The sequence below is a fragment of the Corylus avellana genome, chromosome 10, assembly GCF_965113065.1.
Source record: "Corylus avellana chromosome 10, dhCorAvel1.hap1.2, whole genome shotgun sequence".
NCBI classification, from domain to species: Eukaryota; Viridiplantae; Streptophyta; class Magnoliopsida; order Fagales; family Betulaceae; genus Corylus; species Corylus avellana.
This window is the reverse complement of record NC_142499.1, coordinates 2,475,107-2,493,777: the sequence shown is the minus strand read 5'-3', so window position 1 is coordinate 2,493,777 and position 18,671 is coordinate 2,475,107. Positions and strand designations below refer to the sequence as shown.

General features: G+C 37.1%; 3 protein-coding genes across 5 annotated transcripts; 1 reads left to right on the top strand and 2 right to left on the bottom strand.

The window, feature by feature from the left end:
• Positions 1-812: 812 nt before the first annotated feature.
• LOC132191927 (ubiquitin-conjugating enzyme E2 variant 1D) lies at positions 813-4,817 on the bottom strand. Its single transcript, XM_059607061.2, has 4 exons — positions 4,615-4,817; positions 2,437-2,576; positions 1,632-1,757; positions 813-1,202 (listed from the first exon to the last, which is right to left on the bottom strand). The coding sequence occupies exons 1-4, from the start codon at positions 4,646-4,648 to the stop codon at positions 1,062-1,064; spliced, it is 441 nt and encodes a 146-aa protein (XP_059463044.1). The 5' UTR covers positions 4,649-4,817; the 3' UTR covers positions 813-1,061.
• A 3,506-nt stretch (positions 4,818-8,323) lies between these two features.
• On the top strand, positions 8,324-12,001 carry LOC132161880 (uncharacterized). Of its 3 annotated transcripts, none has more exons than XM_059572094.2 (3): positions 8,324-8,585; positions 8,695-8,853; positions 9,544-12,001. In XM_059572094.2, exon 3 carries the CDS (start codon positions 9,544-9,546, stop codon positions 11,605-11,607), a length of 2,064 nt encoding a protein of 687 aa, XP_059428077.2. In that variant the 5' UTR covers positions 8,324-8,585; positions 8,695-8,853; the 3' UTR covers positions 11,608-12,001. The 3 variants fall into 3 exon arrangements, with proteins under 3 accessions (XP_059428077.2, XP_059428078.2, XP_059428076.2); XM_059572095.2 differs by having other exon boundaries at positions 8,324-8,636; positions 8,811-8,853; XM_059572093.2 differs by lacking the exon at positions 8,695-8,853 and having other exon boundaries at positions 8,324-8,636.
• A 5,449-nt stretch (positions 12,002-17,450) lies between these two features.
• LOC148583242 (protein GL2-INTERACTING REPRESSOR 1-like) lies at positions 17,451-18,540 on the bottom strand. Its single transcript, XM_088511258.1, has 2 exons — positions 18,291-18,540; positions 17,451-18,190 (listed from the first exon to the last, which is right to left on the bottom strand). Exon 2 carries the CDS (start codon positions 18,165-18,167, stop codon positions 17,829-17,831), a length of 339 nt encoding a protein of 112 aa, XP_088367384.1. The 5' UTR covers positions 18,168-18,190; positions 18,291-18,540; the 3' UTR covers positions 17,451-17,828.
• Positions 18,541-18,671: the final 131 nt, after the last annotated feature.

The following is an 18,671-nucleotide window of genomic DNA, read 5'->3' as shown; positions in this document are numbered from 1 at the left end:
TGTCGCTTTCAAGTTCATTCCTCTTTGTTTTTTTTTTTTTTTTTTACAAGTTCCATGTTTGGATTATTAGTAATTTACTGTTTACAAACTAACAATTGTGATGGTATATGCGATAGAGCTTTTATAACTCCGAACCCACCGGCCCAAATAAGTATATAAACGGTTCAAAACCTATTCAAACATATAAATTTTATAAAAATTCTCACATATTTGCTGTCAAAATTGTTGAAAGTCTCTATCAAGTTTGTCCGTTGTTAGGAAGTTAGGAATAGGAAGTTAGGAACCCATGTTTTGAATTTATAGGGCAATGATATAAAAAGAAGATTAAATTACTCGAATTTATGATATGCATCGTAGTCGATCAACTACAGAGTCAACAACCTGCCATTCGTTCATGTGGCTGTCGCTACTCGCCATTTAATCCTATAACAATTGAACCACGCACGGCACCGCAATTGGGTGGATATAAAACTCTCTCTCTCTCTCTCTCTCTCTCTCAGCTTCACGTCATTTTTTTGTTAAAAGCAGATTTAATTCGAATATGATTTACGTGAGCCCAAGCAACAACTTCTCTGTTGGTTTGTAATAACCTGAGCTCGATTAATTAGGGGACCCCGGATGCTTTAGGATCCAGCGTTAAAAGCATCTCATGCCATTCGAGTGTAGAATTTGCAGCATAAGTTGAGTGATTTTCACGGTATTTTCATGTAATGTGATTTTCACTCGCCTTTCCTTGCAACTGAGAAAAGCAAAAACAGTGCAGTGATGAAATAAGATGACAAGTTCAGAACAATAATGAGGCTGGAAGGAACTGAGATAACACTTGAGGAGGGGGGGCTTTTGATACTTGACACACATATAAATCCCATTAACAAACAGCATCTTTAAACAGAGTTAAAGAAAATAAGATGACAAAACAACAATGAGGCCCTGCAGACTATAGGAGAAACTTTCCAGGGCATTCTCACTTCAAAAGGATCAACAAAGCATTACACACTATATATTGCATATCGCATATTGCATATGCAATATGATCCATGATATCTATAACATCTTCAAAGCTAGAAGTAGGTGCCTTCTGGAGGCTGGACAAGCTTCCTATTGAGTGGGGCCGCCATCTCCTTTTTCAGCTGAGTCAGTATATCCTCCATGGTGTACTCTCGCTGCCAATTCGCAAGAAGTCCAAACTTCTTTGGTTCCACCTGTCCCAGTTCAACTATCTTATCATAAAACTGCATAAAGACTAGTTTTCTTTGTAGAAATAGAATGGTGATTGAATGACAGAACATGTGACCAAGAACCAATTATACTAACATAGGAAAAATATACCTACTTGACTCTCACCATTTATTCTACCATATATAGATCTATCTTCACTTCTCAACCAATGAAAAGTGGAAACAAAAAAGCTAAGAGCTGAAAATCATACATTGCAGTCATGCCAATAGTCTTCAGACCAAATGGCCTTTTCTGTCCCCATAAATGAGGGTAAGGTCATGAATTCAATCCTGTGGGTTGGTGAGTAGTGTTTACATAGCTCCCAAGGAAAGGAAATAATTAATTGCAGCAGATATAGAACGCACAGCAGCATAGGAAGATCAGTTAAAGCATGTAATGAAATTATAACGTACCACTCCAGTTTCATGGTTCACACAAGTCATATTGATCCGTGAATGAAACCGAACACTTGGGGGCTTCTCTGGGTAATCCTTGTCACAAAACAACTTCAACTGATAGATGCGACCTTCATGCACGGTCTGGCCAATAAAGAGAGAGGTTATTGCACAAGCAAGAAACCCATATCAGGGGAAAACACTAAAAACAAACACAAAATTTTAGTACGTCTTAAAATATTAAGATTGACCATATGTCCACCATGCATGGGTATGTAAATCTAGTAGAGGCATCAATATTAAAGAAAGAACAATTTTTGAGTTCTAACCAAAACATCTTCACTGAGAAGCTTCCTTTCAGCATAAGTATAGCTATTTATGATATCCAAGTCACTTTAGACGTGCTGCAGCATGTGTGTGTATTCACGTCCACCTCAAAGACCTAACCCTATAGCTAGGCTTTGACATGCCACCTAATCAGCCAAAAGAAGCTAAAAACTCAAATCTATAGACTCCACAAAGATAAAGGCAGCAGGATACCACCAAAGCAATTGCTTCAGAAAGCATTTCAAGTTGCAAGGAAACAGATAAGATTTTATTAGTCAAGGTCTCTTATCCAGCCCTGCTCTTATAGGTCAAAACCAAGGACTAATTTATGCGCATCAAGCGTAAGGTTCCATCTCCATATAATTCAGATAATGTTCTTGTGTTCATGTTCAAACAACTGTAAATGTTTCATCAGCTGGAATAGTTTAGGCACAGATACAGACACAGAGACACACATATATAACATCAAAGGGGAGAGGAAACAAACGGCAATTACATTGTGAGGCCCAATTATGGTTCCGGTCCAAGAGCGCATGTAGATGTCGTCTCCATCATCCATTCCATAGCTGACGGTTCCATCTCCAATGCCTTTTTCTCCACGTTCAAGTTCCTCCAACAATCTGAAGTTCCGAGGGACTGCACGGAAACTCATACAATCAAAAGCCAAAACAGTTGTAAAGTTGACATTAGTAAATTAGGAATACCCGAACATGACTATATATCAAAAGGCCTACAACCGCAACTTCAGATAATTAGTGGCCTACAAACTCAACTTTGGAGAATTAGTGGTTTAAATACAGATTTCAGAGTATTGAACTCTTCAATGGTTTTTCTTATGACAATGAAAATGTCTCCTAAACTCAGACTGCAATGTCAAACTAATTACAGCTTCTTTGAACATATTTATTTTTCTATAGGGTAACTTTACATATTTCTTTTTAAATTTGTATTGGATTCTGGCATATTGCAGTCTGAGCCAAAACCATGCCCATTTTTAAAAACACACATCCAAGCATTATGTATAAGATTGCTTCCCACGCTTCTGTAGATTTGAATTCATAGGTATGAGCAAACTTCAAACTTTTGTTTTCAATGTTCTCAGAGTATTCTGAATTGGTTCATCTCTATCTTTCAACTAAACCATCCCCAGCATGTCTTCTATACGTACAAATGTACTTGCAGTGTTCATATATTGGACAGAAAAACCTTGGATTTCAAATTTTATACCATAAAGGACTTCTTAGCTACTGATTTGTCTAATGAACAATGTATCTGATTGACTACGTGCTTGCAATTCCATTAATCACCAAACTGCAGATACTGATAATAATGGTACATGTAAAATATTTTTATGTTAAAAATGACTTTGGTCAGATAAACCATCTTTAAGAGAAATGATCATGCACTCAGTATCCAATAGGAAAAGGGAAGATTCAAAGAGACAGAGACAGAGACCGACTCCACCAAGCACAGGTAATTTTCACAACTGACTCCACCAAGCACAGGTAATTTGTAATTGTCCCATCAAGGAGGAACAATTACAAATTCTTGTCTTGTGAAAGACGAACAAAATTCATCCAGTGGCTATTGCAGTTAAGTATGCTTACCCTCATGGTAGCTGCTCAAACTCCAAAACAGACAGCCTAGGGAACCTCTAATATTTAAGCCTCTTATTATTTTACCAGCGATGATAAAAAGCTCAATATAGCATTAACATATAAACAACAAGCTACCATACATCTTCATCTTGAGATTAGATCATTGCTGAGCAATTCACAGAAATTTTCATTTGCTTCCCAACCAAATTCAAGAAAAAGAAAAAACAAGATATATGAAAGAACCACAGAGTTAATGTCAGGGACAAAGAAACCTTCATGTTCATGCAATAGGTGCAACATCCAACGGGGTAAAAATGATAATGCCATGAGTTTTGCATGCATAAACAACTTTGATCATATGGTTTTAGTAACCTTTGAACTGCTCATCAAACATAAAAAAAGGAAAAAAATACTAGGAAAAATCCCAGTAGACCCTTGCATGATTGGTAATAGACACTTCAAAGTTATTATTTAGTCCATAGGAGACAAAACAATAAAGGAGCAAACACGAATAAAGCCCATAACGTAGTTTGATTATGTTAGAACTTCAGCTCACTTCCCATAACTCCACTCGTGCAAAGCACATCAAAACAAGCACCGTTCCTAAACCAAATAGATGCCACAACAAATTAGCCAAAACCAAACCTACATCAGAACATGAAATCAAGAAATAAAGTTGCAATTACACAATAATTCAGAACTAGCTCGGAATTAATCACAAATACAATAACACGGCACAAGAAATCTAGACAAACTTGAACATAAATAAACAACCCAAAAACAGATTGACGCAAAAATCAATATCTATCCAAACAAAAGAACAACAAAGAGACATTAAAGTAGCAATTCCTCGAAAAAAAAAAAAAAAACCATCATGCAAGGGAGACGAGTCAAACATAAAAAGCAACCCACGAAGCCATGTGACTAATCTAAGCAAATCTATCAAAAATTATCTAGCAGAAAATGCATAAGCAACAAAAATCCATCAAACCCAGGAGCGGATTTGTAGATATATGGAAAAAAATAACAGGATCAGAGAAGACTATGGATGAAAAGGTAAAGGGCCAGGGGCTCACCCACGACACTGGATCCTCCTGAGCCAAGCGTCATGGATGACTTGCTGATGGATAATCTCCGGTTGGTGTGCTGGGATCTGATCGAAGTAGAGGGGTTTATAGAGAGGGAGGGAGAGGGGGAGGAGTCAGAGGGAGAGAGAGAATCTGAAGAAAAGGGCAGGTGACTGGGGCAAAGGTGGGGGAATAAAGAGGCCAAAAATTGAGACTAATGACTTATGGGGATAGATAGGTTATAGGGAGAGTTGGGTGATGGGTAGGATTTTTTGGGAATAAAGTGGAATGTGTTTTATTTGCCATTGCTGAAAAACTTATCCACTGCTATAGTGTGTGGGTGGGTTGATTGGCCCATTGTTTTACTTGGCCCATGGTAATTTTAACAGCTTTTGAAAAATAAAAATAAAATAAAAGTGAAAATGGAAAATGGAAAATGGGCTTCTTTTATTATTAATATGTTTTGGAATATATTTTTTATTTTTTATTTAAAAACAAAATGCTTTGTTTGAAAGGGCTTAATAGGATAGTGGAGCATCCTCAAGTAAGCCTCGACCACCCTCTATGTGACAAATGAGAGTGGTTGACTATCTCCTAAACTAATCTATTGGATCATCCCCAATATAAACATTTGAGTGTGACTATACTACCCTTGTGAACTATAGACTGGTTTGGCTACTTCTATTAGTTGATTTTAGGAATGGTCGAACCACTTTTAATGGCTTAACCACCCATATAAATTGGCCTCAAAAATTGGTAAATCAATCCCAAATGCCTTTAGGATGGTCAACCCCCTACCAAAAGGGGTAATTGGCCAACCCCCAATGACCTATGTTGGTGTTTCCCTCCCAATTTTTATTTATTATTATTATTATTATCTTTTTAGGGTAAAATTGTGACTTCATAAGGGCTCTAAGGGAAAAATAATCAAAATTTGTACGGAATTATTATTTTTGTTATTGAGGCATACCGCATATATTTATAAGGATATATTTGTTACAATATCAAACCACATTGACCAATTTAGCAATTTCCCCCACTAAGAAACAAAATTTCCCATTTTAGTCCATAAATACCCAAATGTACAACAAAAGGATATGAATGCATAATGATAAAACAGATTGCAAAGGGGTAACATTTAGGGAAAATAGTATAGATCAGGTAAGTTTACAAAGATTTTAAATATAAGGCCTCTTATCATTTTCTCACATAACTTGGAGGAAGAGTCGTATAAAAGGCCATCGAGTTCAAACAAATTATCTATAGAGGGAAAGCAATTAATGAATGAAAGATAAATTTGGATTGAGATGAACGAAAATTGTAGAGGAAATTGTCCTATGTATACTAAAAATGTGACTGTTGGAGAATATAGCCGATGAAAAATATGACACTCGGAGAAGAAAGAACATGACCACTAGGCAAGTAACCGCTTTAAAAATATGGGTTCCGTTTGGTAAACTACTATAAAAGTCTTATTTACTTCTCAAACTGAAAACTCTTATCAAAACTAGCTAACTAAACTAATTTTCAACTTGACCCCATTTCTAACATATATTTCAAAACAAAACTACAAAATTATTCTCAAAACCTAAAGCACGTCTAGCATATTTACGTTTTGGATCTAGTGGCCCATGGTAGCCTTCGCTAAGCTCCGGCAGCCTATCGGCCACTATTAAGGCCATTAGAGTGGTGGCGACACCACCATTGTTGTGCTACAATTTTTGTTATATTTTGTTAAATTTATAAAAATATTTATCAATTTTTATTTTTAATAAAACACTTTCAAAATTTTGTGAAAGTGATTTTTATCTTTTCTCAAAAGTGTCATTAACTTTTACTTTTTTTTTTTAAGACTCTTTTAAACTCAAAATCCAAAACCCTTCTATTGAAAGAACCAAAAACTTTTTTATTGATTAAAGTTCACGTTTCATCCTGACTTTAGAATCTTGCTTTAACTTGAATGAAACATCTTAAAAATTCAAAAAGTTATATTCTCAAAACTAAACAAAATAGGAAACGGAACTCATACAAACCCTAGAGAAACTTCATAAAAGATATTCAAAGAAGTGTTATTTGAGATACTCCAACAGCAACGATCCAAGTCTTTTTGTTAATTGGAACACTGAAATTATTATTTCTGATATACAGTTTGCAGTTGCTCTCCTTTTTAGATCGAAAAGCTTTGAAATATTCTAGATGTGTTAATGTCTGTGCACAACTTGTAGCTAGATGAGCCGATTCCTACATTGTATTTGGAAGCATTCTCACATCTTCTTCTTTTATTTTCTCTTTCATTTTTAGGAGCGGCAAAGATCCTCCTTTACACTTTTCCTTTCTCCCATTTCCATGTTTGAATTAAAAATAAAAAATAAAAACAAACAAAATTCATTTCTAGCTAAATTCTACCACTCGAAACTCGAACATTTTTTTCCTTCCAAAAAAACTAATTTTAACGTTATAAAAAAATCAATAAGGTTATTAAAAATTATTGACATTTTCAAACTTTGTTTTGTTTTTTTTTGTTTTTTTTTTTTTGGCTAAAGATTGTGTTTCAAACCATATACGTGAAATGCGTTCCGACACATATTCTTATATTTGTAATGAATTATTGGGACACGAACTTTTGTTGCATATTTCAGTAATATTGTAATTGTAGTTTCTCGTCAGCCATGTCTATTTGTGATATATATATATATATATATATTTTTTTTTTTTTTTTTCATATGACAAAAATATTATCAAGCAACGCAAAATATTAATAAAAACAAATTCTACATTGTTTTTAACAAATTTCAAATCTTATTGATAAAAATTAATGATCAATGACCAACAAAAGTGAGAACTTGCTTTCTGATTACAATATCATAAATACAGTGTAAACCAAGAACAATTGTGCTTGCATCCATTCTTACATGAACAATGTTGGGAAGAAAATATTTACTAGTGACCCCATTTTATTTTACACTTATTAACAAACATGCCACCATCTACTCACATAATGATACATGTATACATCTCACTTTTAAATAAAAAAAGTAAGGAGAAGAGTCTCTCTCCCTCACACGTGCTCTCTCTCTCTCTCCCGAGGCTCTACCCTTCCTCAACACAAGACCTCTCCACCAAAAAACTCTACAGAGAACCACGTCTCTCTCCCACCTATTTCCTGCATATTTCACTCAACACACACTGATTTATGGATAATTAGAAGCTAATTTTTATTATATTTTCTTATCCACAAATAAAAATGTTAATTTAAGCATCGGAAAATCTTTAGCCTTAACCGAAGATCCTCTGACCTTGTTTTTATTTTGCAGGAACCTCATTGAAAATCACTGAATATCAAATTCTTGGACCTGAAAAACGCACCAACAAACAATTAATACTCAAGACAAATTTTACAATTTATATTACTTAAACTCCCAACACACATTAATAAACATACTATATGTTTTTTATATAGAAAAAAGAAAAGAAAAAAAAGACAAAGACAAAGACAAAGACAAATAGATATCACTATATTTTTTAAATTAAAAAAAGAATACCAAAGTTAGACAATGATGTAATGCTTTAGAATCTTGTGAAGGGGCATCCACTATATTTTCTTGTTTTTCCTTTAAAAGTTGGAGCACCGTAAGCGATGGTGACCAATTGGGTAAAGCTTCAGTATATCCTCCGCAGGTCGTTTCCACTATCCAAGCCAGTCAAGCCAGCCAGCGTCTGCCACGTCCCAAACTAGCTTCACCACTAAGATTACTTCATGATGTAAAATCAGGTGCGCTCAGGCCCAGAGTCAGGGAAAAATGATACGGCGATCTCGGCCAAAATCAACGCAAGACTGTGTTTCTATTTGTTGATACCTGTGGTCCGAACACCACTGGATCATCTCTCCGCTCTTCAATCTTCATGACCAACGCTTACGGGTCGAGTCAAGGAGGAAAGCCGGAGGGTCCAGAAAGAAGTGAGTAAAGAAGCGCACCGGGGTGAGACCTCAGAAGCTTGAGAACAAATCTTTTGCAGAGCTCTATAACTCGGTATTATTGCATTTCTCAAGAACCCTAATATAAATTCCATGTTTTTGTGTTCCATTAGGGTTTTAGGTTAGAGCAACGAAGCTAAAGTCAGTGCACAGTTTGTGTCCGTTCGGTGATTGTTCTGGTTATTACTTTTTGCACGCAAGGTGTTTGACGGAATTCATCTGTGTGCAGGACATTTTAAATCTGTTTCGTTGCTTAGAAATCCAAGGAAACGGTGAGAATAGAAAATGGGTTTTTAATTCTTTTGCTCTAATGTTTGTTGCTTAGTGACTGTGATGACAGCTCAGTGTTTTTATTGTTTCTGTATTGTTTTGTGCACCTTGCTCCCCCAATCTTGAATGCCTTGATTTGATTGTGCTCGGGAATCAGGTTTCGTCTTGTGTGAATTGTATGTACGTGAAGCTTTCTGGACCACTATGCCAATACAACACAGCTTTATTGGTTTGCATACCCATAGAAATAAGCAACCGATTAATGTGCTTTGGTGTTTATTGCAAACTAAGTTTTATTTGAGGTTATGGGTTCACGTTTCTTGGCAGAAAATAAAATCAACCAATAGGCTATACTAGTGTTTGGTTGAGGATGTATTATGATTGATGTTCGTGTGTTGTATGATTAAAGTTTGAGAGTAATATGAAATGAATGTAGGTGAATAGCTAACATGTTATATATACTTGAAACTGGCTTCTAAGAAAAGAAAAATGAAGAAGGCCACCTCCTCCTTTTGGAGGAATGTGGAATTTGTCAGCAATCAACTATCAAGTTTATTGTGCCATGAAGAAGTTCTATCCTTATACCAAAAACATTGTTTTTTCTTTTTTTTTTTTTTTTAAAAAAGTTATTAATGGGTGAGCATGATTGGTTTCTCTTTCCTGTGGAAAAGTGACATTTTCTTTTTGGCCAGATGTCTTTGTATATTGGTAATCTATCAGCTCGAACTCGAAGAGATGAACTTGAATATTTTTTCAGAAGGTTTGGGCACTGTAATGTACAGCTTAAAAAAGATGGATATGGGTTCGTAGTATTTGACTACCCTCAGGATGCAGAGAAAGCTTTGAGAGCACTACAGGGCAGGAACATCTGTGGAGAGCCATTGACTCTTACATGGTCTAATAAACAGCCCCAACCTTTTCGAAAATTTGCAAGAGGTGCTAGATCCTATGAGCCGCTGCATGGAAGGAATGCTGTGAGAGGAGGAGATTATGCTAGTAGAAAAATGGGTTCAAATGGTTGGAGGGATTACGGAATGGGTATTAAACAACCAGATAGTGATGGTAGAAGGCCTAATTCTGCTGACATGCTTGATGATGAGCCAGGCTACCATCAAGACAACCTAAAAGATAATGTTGAGGAAGAACTTCAAGGTTTGCATGATGAAGGTCGCAGTGTTGTAGCCAACTTGGACAACGATAGATGGGTTGGGCAAGTTCTTGAGCGCTCATATGATAAGGGGGTTGAAAATGGAATAGAATTTGACCGTTATGAACCTTACAAGAGTTACGATGAAAAAGGTGAAAATGAAAACCAAAGGATGGGCTATACAGGTCGTTCTCCTGCCACAAGTTCTCAAGAGAATCTAGGGAGAGAGCAGATTGACGCTGCAGCTCTGAACTGTTCTAATGATTCTAAACCTCTGCAAACTTGCTTCAGTTGCGGGGCTTCTGGCCACAAAAACCGTAATTGTCCCAGAAAACATGCTTCGCAGAGAACATCCACTAAGTTTGATCTTAGGCAGGACTATGATATTGATAAAAATGGTAGAGGCAAAGGAGAGGTCAGTAGATTTGGATCCAAATCCTGGGGAAAACTGCGGTCACACAGGGATACTATGTCTGTAAGGCAACACAGAGATGATAGGTGGGCATCTGGTTCTAGAAACCATCGGAGGGTGATAAATAGTATAACACAGGAAACTGATAGGGACAGGAGAAAGGACTATGGAGGAAAGAAGAGGCGGGAAATAGGAAGTCCTACACGCAGTACCACAAAGAAAGCGAGGAAGTCAACTGCATCGCCAGACCATTCTGATAATGCTGCATGCAGGTCACGCCCTACTTTCCAATCCTCAAAGACTGTGCCAAAGTCCAGTAGATCGAGATCCCCATTTTCCAGAGCACATTCCTTGTCTTCTAATTTAAGGTCCAGTTCAAAATCACACTATTCTGGGTCCAGAAGTTATAAGTCTAGGTCAAGGTTGAGCTCACCCGCGTCTTTGTCTGTGTCTGTATCACTTGGTCGGCCTTTACCATCCTCTCCAAATAAGGTGCAGTTGAATCTAAAAGGCTCCTTGTATAATGCTACTGCTCCTGAATCCAAGGACATTCTAGTTGAACAGGTAGAGCCAGTAGACAGTGATAAAAGGTTGGAGAAGGCTAAACTTGAAAATACAATGATGGTTGTCAATAATGAATATGTACTGTCATCCTCTAAAGTTGAAGATGACATGGAAAAGGACCAGCCTCCGGTGAGGGAGGACAATGGCAACCATATTGCATCTGGGTCATTATATGAAGTAGAAAATCCAAGCACACTCCTGTCAGAGAAAGGCACTCTTACTGCTGGGAATTCATCTTCTGAGATGTTCGGAGAGATGATGGAATTTCAAAATTCTGGCACATTGGAGATCGAACATATGCAGGCATCAATCAAGAAGCCAGATTCAGAGGCACTTGCCAATTCCCAGACTGGCCATTCAACAAGCATGTCCTTAGAAGAGATGTACAGGGTTCTGAAGCATTATGGCCTTGAACTCTCAGAAGAAAATGAAAGACATCTATCTGTTGAGGCATACTTTGGTTCTGCTCGCTTATGGCCTTGGGAGATCATCTACTACAGGAGGCAGAAAAAGGGCCCTATTTCCCTTGAGAACTATGACAGGCGGGTTGTTCAGAATGAAGAGTTTGGTATGGTCGATAAGTATATCAGGAGCAGTAGTGGATGGGGAGAAATGGATAAAGAAAACTCTTGAAAGGTTTTGTCTGTAGATGTGCTGACATATTTTTTGTCCTCATAGACCCCGAGATCTATCTTCATTTTAATACTAGTATTTTCGGTTTCACATGCAATATTTCTAGCAGATATCTCAAGTAGAAGTTTTAAAGAGGTAAATTTGCAGAACATGTTCCATATGATTATAGTTGTAGCGTCCTATATTGATGTTCGAAATCATATTAATTTGATGTAGTTTTCTTCTTCAAATGATGTGTATCATGCTGGTTGTATGTTGGATTTTGAGTAGTTGTACAAAATTGTGGAGTGACAAAAAATTGGGAAATTTTTTAGTCCTGATTTTTTGAGGCTTTGAGCAAAGCTTCATAGCAGTTCATGTAAATGTTATTATGCACTCTTGTTCTTTTACCGCATACATACAATATGCATGTATTAGCAGTACTTTCAGTCTTGTTAATGTCGTTTATGCATTTGATATTTTTTCCAAAAATAAAAAAGTTCCAAGATATGCCTGCATTTTGGTGTAAACAACCCCAAACCCCACCCCACCCCACCCCCCCCCCCCCAAATAAAAAGAAAGACGTGTTTGGTGGTTGGATCTCATTGCATATTATTTGTTTGCTGTGAGTAATTTGGCTGCAAGAACATGTACCTTAGTGGTTGATAGCATTTTTCATAGATTAAAACTGTTGACTTTGAACCTATTTATGCTTTGTGGAACTTCTTGGTGAAACAATATATTTATGGATAAAGGTCTTGCAGTTGCATCCATTTCTGATATAGTATGTCATGATGTGCTTCTGAGGTGTCATGCTGCATTTGTGTGTCATACATTTAACAATATTTGCATGTTTCTCTGCTATTGTGATTGATGAATTTGTCTCAACATTTACAAATTTGTAGGAAATGCTGGTTTTCCTCCGTTTATAGTAAGCAAGACTTGATTTTCTGTTTCTATGACTGTTAGAAATTATGAGTGATTGGCATTACCCTTTAGCTTTCCCCGTTGCTCTTTGTATAGAATTAAAAATCTTGCCTACTCTAATGCAAGAATGGCATGAGATCCTTAGGAGTGACACTCCTGTCATACAAATGTATTTGTGCCAATCAGCATGTTATAACATCTATTATCTCATTCGATGTATGTGTGTGTACAAGAATGCTCTGGTGTGGAATTTTTGTTTACTGAAGCATGAAACTCATTAGGGGTATATACATCCAAAAACGTAATTCTAGTAATTTATTGTGGGCTTGAAGTCAATATCTTTCTATTGTGAGAAAGAGAGAGAGGAGAAAGAGAGGGACAAAGAGGGACCTTTGTCACAATTGATTGGTGAATGCACTAATTATGTATCCAAAGACAACTTGGAGTTATCATGTACTTTGGTTTGGAGATTGATCGTACATGACAACTCAATATTTGGCATAAGCTATTTCAAGTATAGCATGTAATAGAATAGCAATTACATCACAATTAATCGGTGCATGACACGCAGTGGGGATTGGGTTTGGAGACCTCAATTTTTTCGTCAATGATGAAGCTAATCCATCATAGATGTCTATTTTTTCTTTATTATTATATTTATTTTCATCTAGATAGTAGGGTCTAGTTCTGGAACATAGATTAAAGGCTTGCATATGCTTGCCTTATACTTTCTCTCTTTTGGTAGTGATTAACCTGATTGTTGTCTTCAACACGGACATATGGTGTCAGACACTGCAACTCCCAAAATCTAGATTTGGGTGACGTGATTGTATGTGTCTTGGAAATCTATTAGATTTGGGTGACGTGATTGACAAGACTGTTGTCTTTCAACATGGACATGTGGTGCCAGATGCTGTGGCTCGAAAGGGATTTGTCACATCCCAAAGTCATCGTATGTAACATTTATGTTGTTTATATTTGCATCAACGGTGACAGTTGGCATTACTTTAGCATCCCTTAGGATATATTCTATTGAGTTTTTACATTTCCTAGTAAGCGTGTCGTGCGCAAATGATGCCCTTAAATATTGTTTATTAAATTTGTGGAAGAGATGCTGTGATTCTCGTTATTCTGTGAGTTGGATAATTTTCATTGGATGCAAATGCTACGCAACTAGTACTTTTACTTTTAGATTTAATTTTTCCTGCGTTGCATCTTTTGCTATTTGAATCCAAATATGCATGGTAAACATGGGCATCTGCTATGCAACTAGATGCACATTGGACTTGAGTCTCTAACTTTCCACTTGGGCTGTTCTTAGGATCTGTGCTCATCATCTTCGAAAGAAGAGAGTTGATCATGTGGTCAGTGGCCTCTCATATCTGATAATTCTGGTTGGAACCCAGAGACAGAATCTTGAGCAGAAACAGTTGTAGTCTGGTCAAATAAGTAGTTTTATACTTGGAAGCAAAATTATGAGCTGCACTTGGATTACTTCAACTCAACCTTTCAGCCTCAATTTAGGGGCGCTTTACACTTTCAATGAGATTGGTTTATTACTTTCAGTCTCAATCTACATCTTCAAATCTGAAAAAAAGATAACTAAGCACAAATAAAGGGCAATAAGAACCCTGGTCCAGTGGATTGAATAGTCAATCAACTGACACATGCACACACAGACATAGGCCATGTTTGTTTTGCATTTTTGTATTATGTCTTTTATTTTTTGTTCTCAAAACAAATACATTAACAAACAACTCAAAACACAAAACACTTTTATAATATGTCATCTTCTCTTCTTGTTGGAATATTTTGGCAAAACAAGTGCATAACTTTTGTAGAGTTAAGAGTTAACTTATTATATAAAATATTTTTTAAATATTTAAAAAAATAGAGGAGGGGTGACTGTGTGGCCACTCGGCTGACATTTTTTTTTTCCAAGTAGGGCACTACATCTGTTTCGGTTTTTCAAAATAAACATTTTTCTCAAATGTTGACCCACTACCTATAGTTTTGCCAGCTTCACATGGTCTGTGTGCCTTGGTTTTGTATAATCTTAAGATGAGCATGGATCAATTTCAATTGTACTTGTTTTGTTATAGTATATTGGTTGAAGTATGTGAACTGTTCTGTGACTGAAGGGATGGAATTTTGTAAAACCCTTTTAGTAATAACAGGTAGTATTTGTAAACCACTCCCCCCCCCCCCCCTTTTCTTCCCTGAATCCCCAAAACAAGGAAGGAAGAAAAAAAAAAAAAAAAAAAAAAAAACTTGAGTGTTATTATTCTATATTAATCTTTAGGTCTCCTTTATTTTGAAGAATGAATTCTTAATCTCTTCTTAGAGCTTTCCAATTAGGACTGTTGCATCCGCAGCAAGCAAGTTTTGTGAGAAAGTTGAGAAACATTTTTTGTTTGAATATTTGCAGCCTTAAGATTGGAAAAATGATCAAAAGGGTTTCTTTTGTTTGGCTGTTTGTGTCGGATTCTTTCACAATAATGAAGGTTTAGAAGTTCTATCATTGTTCGATAGTTTAGTATTTAGCATAACATGGATGCCGAAAATTGGGGTGCAAAATCACTGACAGTAAATTTGCTTACAAAATCTTCCTCTTTTTTCTCCCTTCCCCCATGGTTTTTTTTTTTTTTTGGTATAAATCAACCTGAGTGAAATATTGATCCCTAGAGTAGGTGCTTGGAGTCAAAACGGGAGTTGTCATGTACTGTTCATGTCATCACATGCAGGATTTATGTCATTTAACCCTATGCAATTAATGGAGAAGCTCCCTTATAATGCAAGTCTTTGAAATTTCGGCTGTTCATTTGTTGATATGTCTTTTGTTGTGATATCCTCAAGCAGCAAATGATGTTTGTTTTTGTCTTCTTGCTATCTGTTCATTTACTCAAATTAATGAGAATAAGGTGAGACTTGTTTCCAGTTGCACCCTTGCAGGTATGCTGAAGGATGATTTCTCATTATTTATTAATTTTATTTTTATGTAATGAGAATGCTAACAACCACCTGATAAGATTTTTATTCTCAACCCTCAAAACTTCCATTGATCTATAGTTACAGGTCATTTTCTTGTTGGTGTTGCTGTTGCACCGTAGTTGTTTAAGTTTCCATGCTTCTGTTGGTCAGTTAAGCATTCAACTTAAAGGTCAGTTCAAGGTTTCATATAAGGTATGCCTTCTGCTCATTGCTTTAGAAGAACGTAATATTAGTTTCCAATACCTTATCCTTCAGCACTTATATCCTAACATCATGGACTGTATGTAAGAACCTATAATGAAAAGTTCATTGGCCACCTGACTTTTAGCCTCAAAAACTGAAAGTTGCTCCCCAAGTTTTTTACTGCAGATGAGGACTATCATTAATTATACGAGAAGTGGCCAATGGTGGTTCTCAGTAAATGTGAGAAAGTTCATATGAGGCTTACTTATCTAACCAGTTTGGTTTGTTGCCAAAGACTTGTTTAGGTAAGTGGCCTTATAAGAGCTCTCTCACATTTATTGTCCAAATTGCTAGTAATTTAAACAACAAAATTATTAGGGATCTCTATTAGTTAGCTCGTTCTATTGTTTGATCACTCTGCTTAACTCAAAGCCCGAAACATCTGTCTCTCACTATTATTTTCCTTGATATTTGTTAAGCATGTTTCAGTGATAGACGAAAGCATTTATAGAACAGTCTAATAAGCTATACCAAAAAAAAAAAAAAAAAAACATATAGAGTTGGCTAAGGCCACCGTTTAGATTTCCTAGGCTTTTTAATGTGAACAAATATATTAATTGCATACAGCTGAGAGAGAGAGAGAGGTGCATGTGTTTGGGTTAAGGGAAGGGGCGTTGGAAAAACAGAAAGTACTAAAGAGTGAAGCTGTATTGAATGGGGAGAACATGGAAGAGAGTAAGAGGATGCCCAACAGAAAATATAGCATTTAGTGTAAAGGAAGGCAGCCAAGGAATGAAGGAAGAGATGATCAAAAAGAGGGGAGGAAGGTGGAATTAAATTTGTATTTATCATCTGACGTTGTATCCTCATTATTCTCAACCGACTCAATTACTCATGCATTTATGTGTTTTTAATGGTCTTTCAATCTAATATAGAACCCTCCCTCCCCCCCTCTCCCTTTTTTTTCAATGCTCGAACTACCCCAACCCAACTCTCTCTCCCCTTTTAACTTAATTTACCTACTTGCCCTTCTCTTCTTCCTTCATAAGTTGCTTTCACCAATCTACAACATTCACTTTTTTGACCCACATATTTATGTTTTTAATGTTTTCATGTTTATATGTAGAAGTTTATTAGCTGCCGAGACCGTTGAGTTTGGGCAAAATTTTGCCTGCATCTTTGATTTGACCAACCAACAAAATAAGAACTACGACTTACGAAACGGACGTCACTAGTTTGAATTCTCTTTCCCTTTCCCCCTTTCCTTGTGTAGACATGTCAAAAACAAAAAACAAAATAAGAAAGCAGTTTTAAGCAAGACTTTGTCTTTCTGAGGAAGACCAAATCATGTCAATAACAATCTAACAAAATCATCTTTATATCAAATCGCTGTTGATATGTGCCGTTGGATCTTCGCTTGGGCCGATAATTGGGCAATTTGATTGGGCCAACAGATGACCCCAGAGGGCAACTGCCCTAAGTATCTGGGTTGGAGCCAATCATGACTCGGTGGGCCCCAAAGTCATGGTTGTAACTACTTTGAACCTTTGAGGTGCCAGGAAATCTACTGCGTGGCACAGAGTTTAATTACCCGTCTGTTTCTCAGGCAGACTTGAAGATCTTTCACTTTCACTTTCACTTTCACTTTAACTTTAACTGGCCAGCAAGTTTTGATGTAGCATTTTGTCGATTGTGTGACAAAAAAACATAGCACAAAGGTATATAATATAGGGTGGGGGAGAAATGGGGAAATGAAAAAGGCAAAAGAAAATATTACCTACTATTTTGATAAAGAAAAATTTGGGCAGTTACAGTTAAACCCAGAGAGAAAAAGACACAACCCTATCATGATTCATGCCCCTACTACTATGCCCAGATTGCCCATTATCCTATTTATCTATGACTAGCAAAAAAAGGTAGTGCTATTGGCGCTCCACTTTTGAGCCAGAGCCATGTCCATGTCCATGTCCATCTCCCCACCCTATTTTTTTTTTTTTTTTTTTTTGGGTGCTAAAAATGGACCGAAAATAACGCTGCCTGCCCGCCCCGAAAGAAAAAAGAGAAACAAGAAGGATAAAAATAGAAAGGCTAAAAGTCCTAGTCACCAGCACAGCAGCAGAAGTTTATAAAAAGGGCCTACTCTAACTCTTCCTTGTCTTGGTGGCGGGAGTAGCGGTGTCATGAAGAAAGTCAAGCAAAACAGTGCTCTTGCATTTGGGGCATTTGGGGTCGTCCTCTGAGAGCATGACGTACATGAGGCAGCGCGGACACCCCACAAGCACCATGGACGTCGCCTCAGGGCTGTTGGGGTATCGGAGAGGATCGTCCTGGTTGATCTCCGATGACACGCACGAGCTTTGTGGGGATGTTGGCGACACCGTGGCCGAGCGGCTTGGCGACTCCACTCGCGGGTTTGCCCTCGGCGGCGAAAGGTTCAACTTCAATTCCAGCTTTGGGCCGCTTCCACTCCGGCGACTCATCTTTGCCGTTTACTTTTTGCACCCTGCCAAAAGAAACATCATGAGAAAAAAACAAAAAACTGAATTCTATGTAATTGAATTCTACAAGGTGTTGATGTTACAAAAGGAGGCCACATAGCATACCTTAAGAAACAAACTAAGGGCTCTGCCAATTTCAGTGAAGGGAGTCAGAGGATAGATTGATATATAGAGAAAGAGAGAGAGAGGAATAAGAGTGACCGGAAAGCGGCTAGATATGAAACAGAGCTAGCTCCGGCACCATGAACATGGTCTGTGTAGGTGGTATGGAGCTCCAGGGGTCCTTATATATAAGGGAAATGAAGGGGGAGAGCGATGGGTTATCTTTAAAGCTTAATTTAATTGTGGGAGAGAGGTGGAGGGTATAGGTAGAGAGAGAGGAGAGAGAATGAGAGTGATGGAATTGAATTGAAGTGTTGGGTAGAAGAAGAGTGTAAATTTAGGCCAGGAAATGTATTAATGGCTGGAAAAAATCCCAAGAAGCAT

What these genes read in the sequence shown, in the direction of transcription:
- LOC132191927 (XM_059607061.2), bottom strand. Translation starts at nt 4,648, where the DNA reads ATGACGCTTGGCTCAGGAGGATCCAGTGTCGTGG. An exon ending in AGGAGGATCCAGTGTCGTGG is followed by an intron (nt 2,577 to 4,614) that starts GTGAGCCCCTGG and finishes GTTTCCGTGCAG; the next exon opens with TCCCTCGGAACTTCAGATTG. An exon ending in TGAACCATGAAACTGGAGTG is followed by an intron (nt 1,203 to 1,631) that starts GTACGTTATAAT and finishes GAACTGGGACAG; the next exon opens with GTGGAACCAAAGAAGTTTGG.
- LOC132161880 (XM_059572094.2), top strand. Translation starts at nt 9,544, where the DNA reads ATGTCTTTGTATATTGGTAATCTATCAGCTCGAACTCGAAGAGATGAA.
- LOC148583242 (XM_088511258.1), bottom strand. Translation starts at nt 18,167, where the DNA reads ATGAGTCGCCGGAGTGGAAGCGGCCCAAAGCTGGAATTGAAGTTGAAC.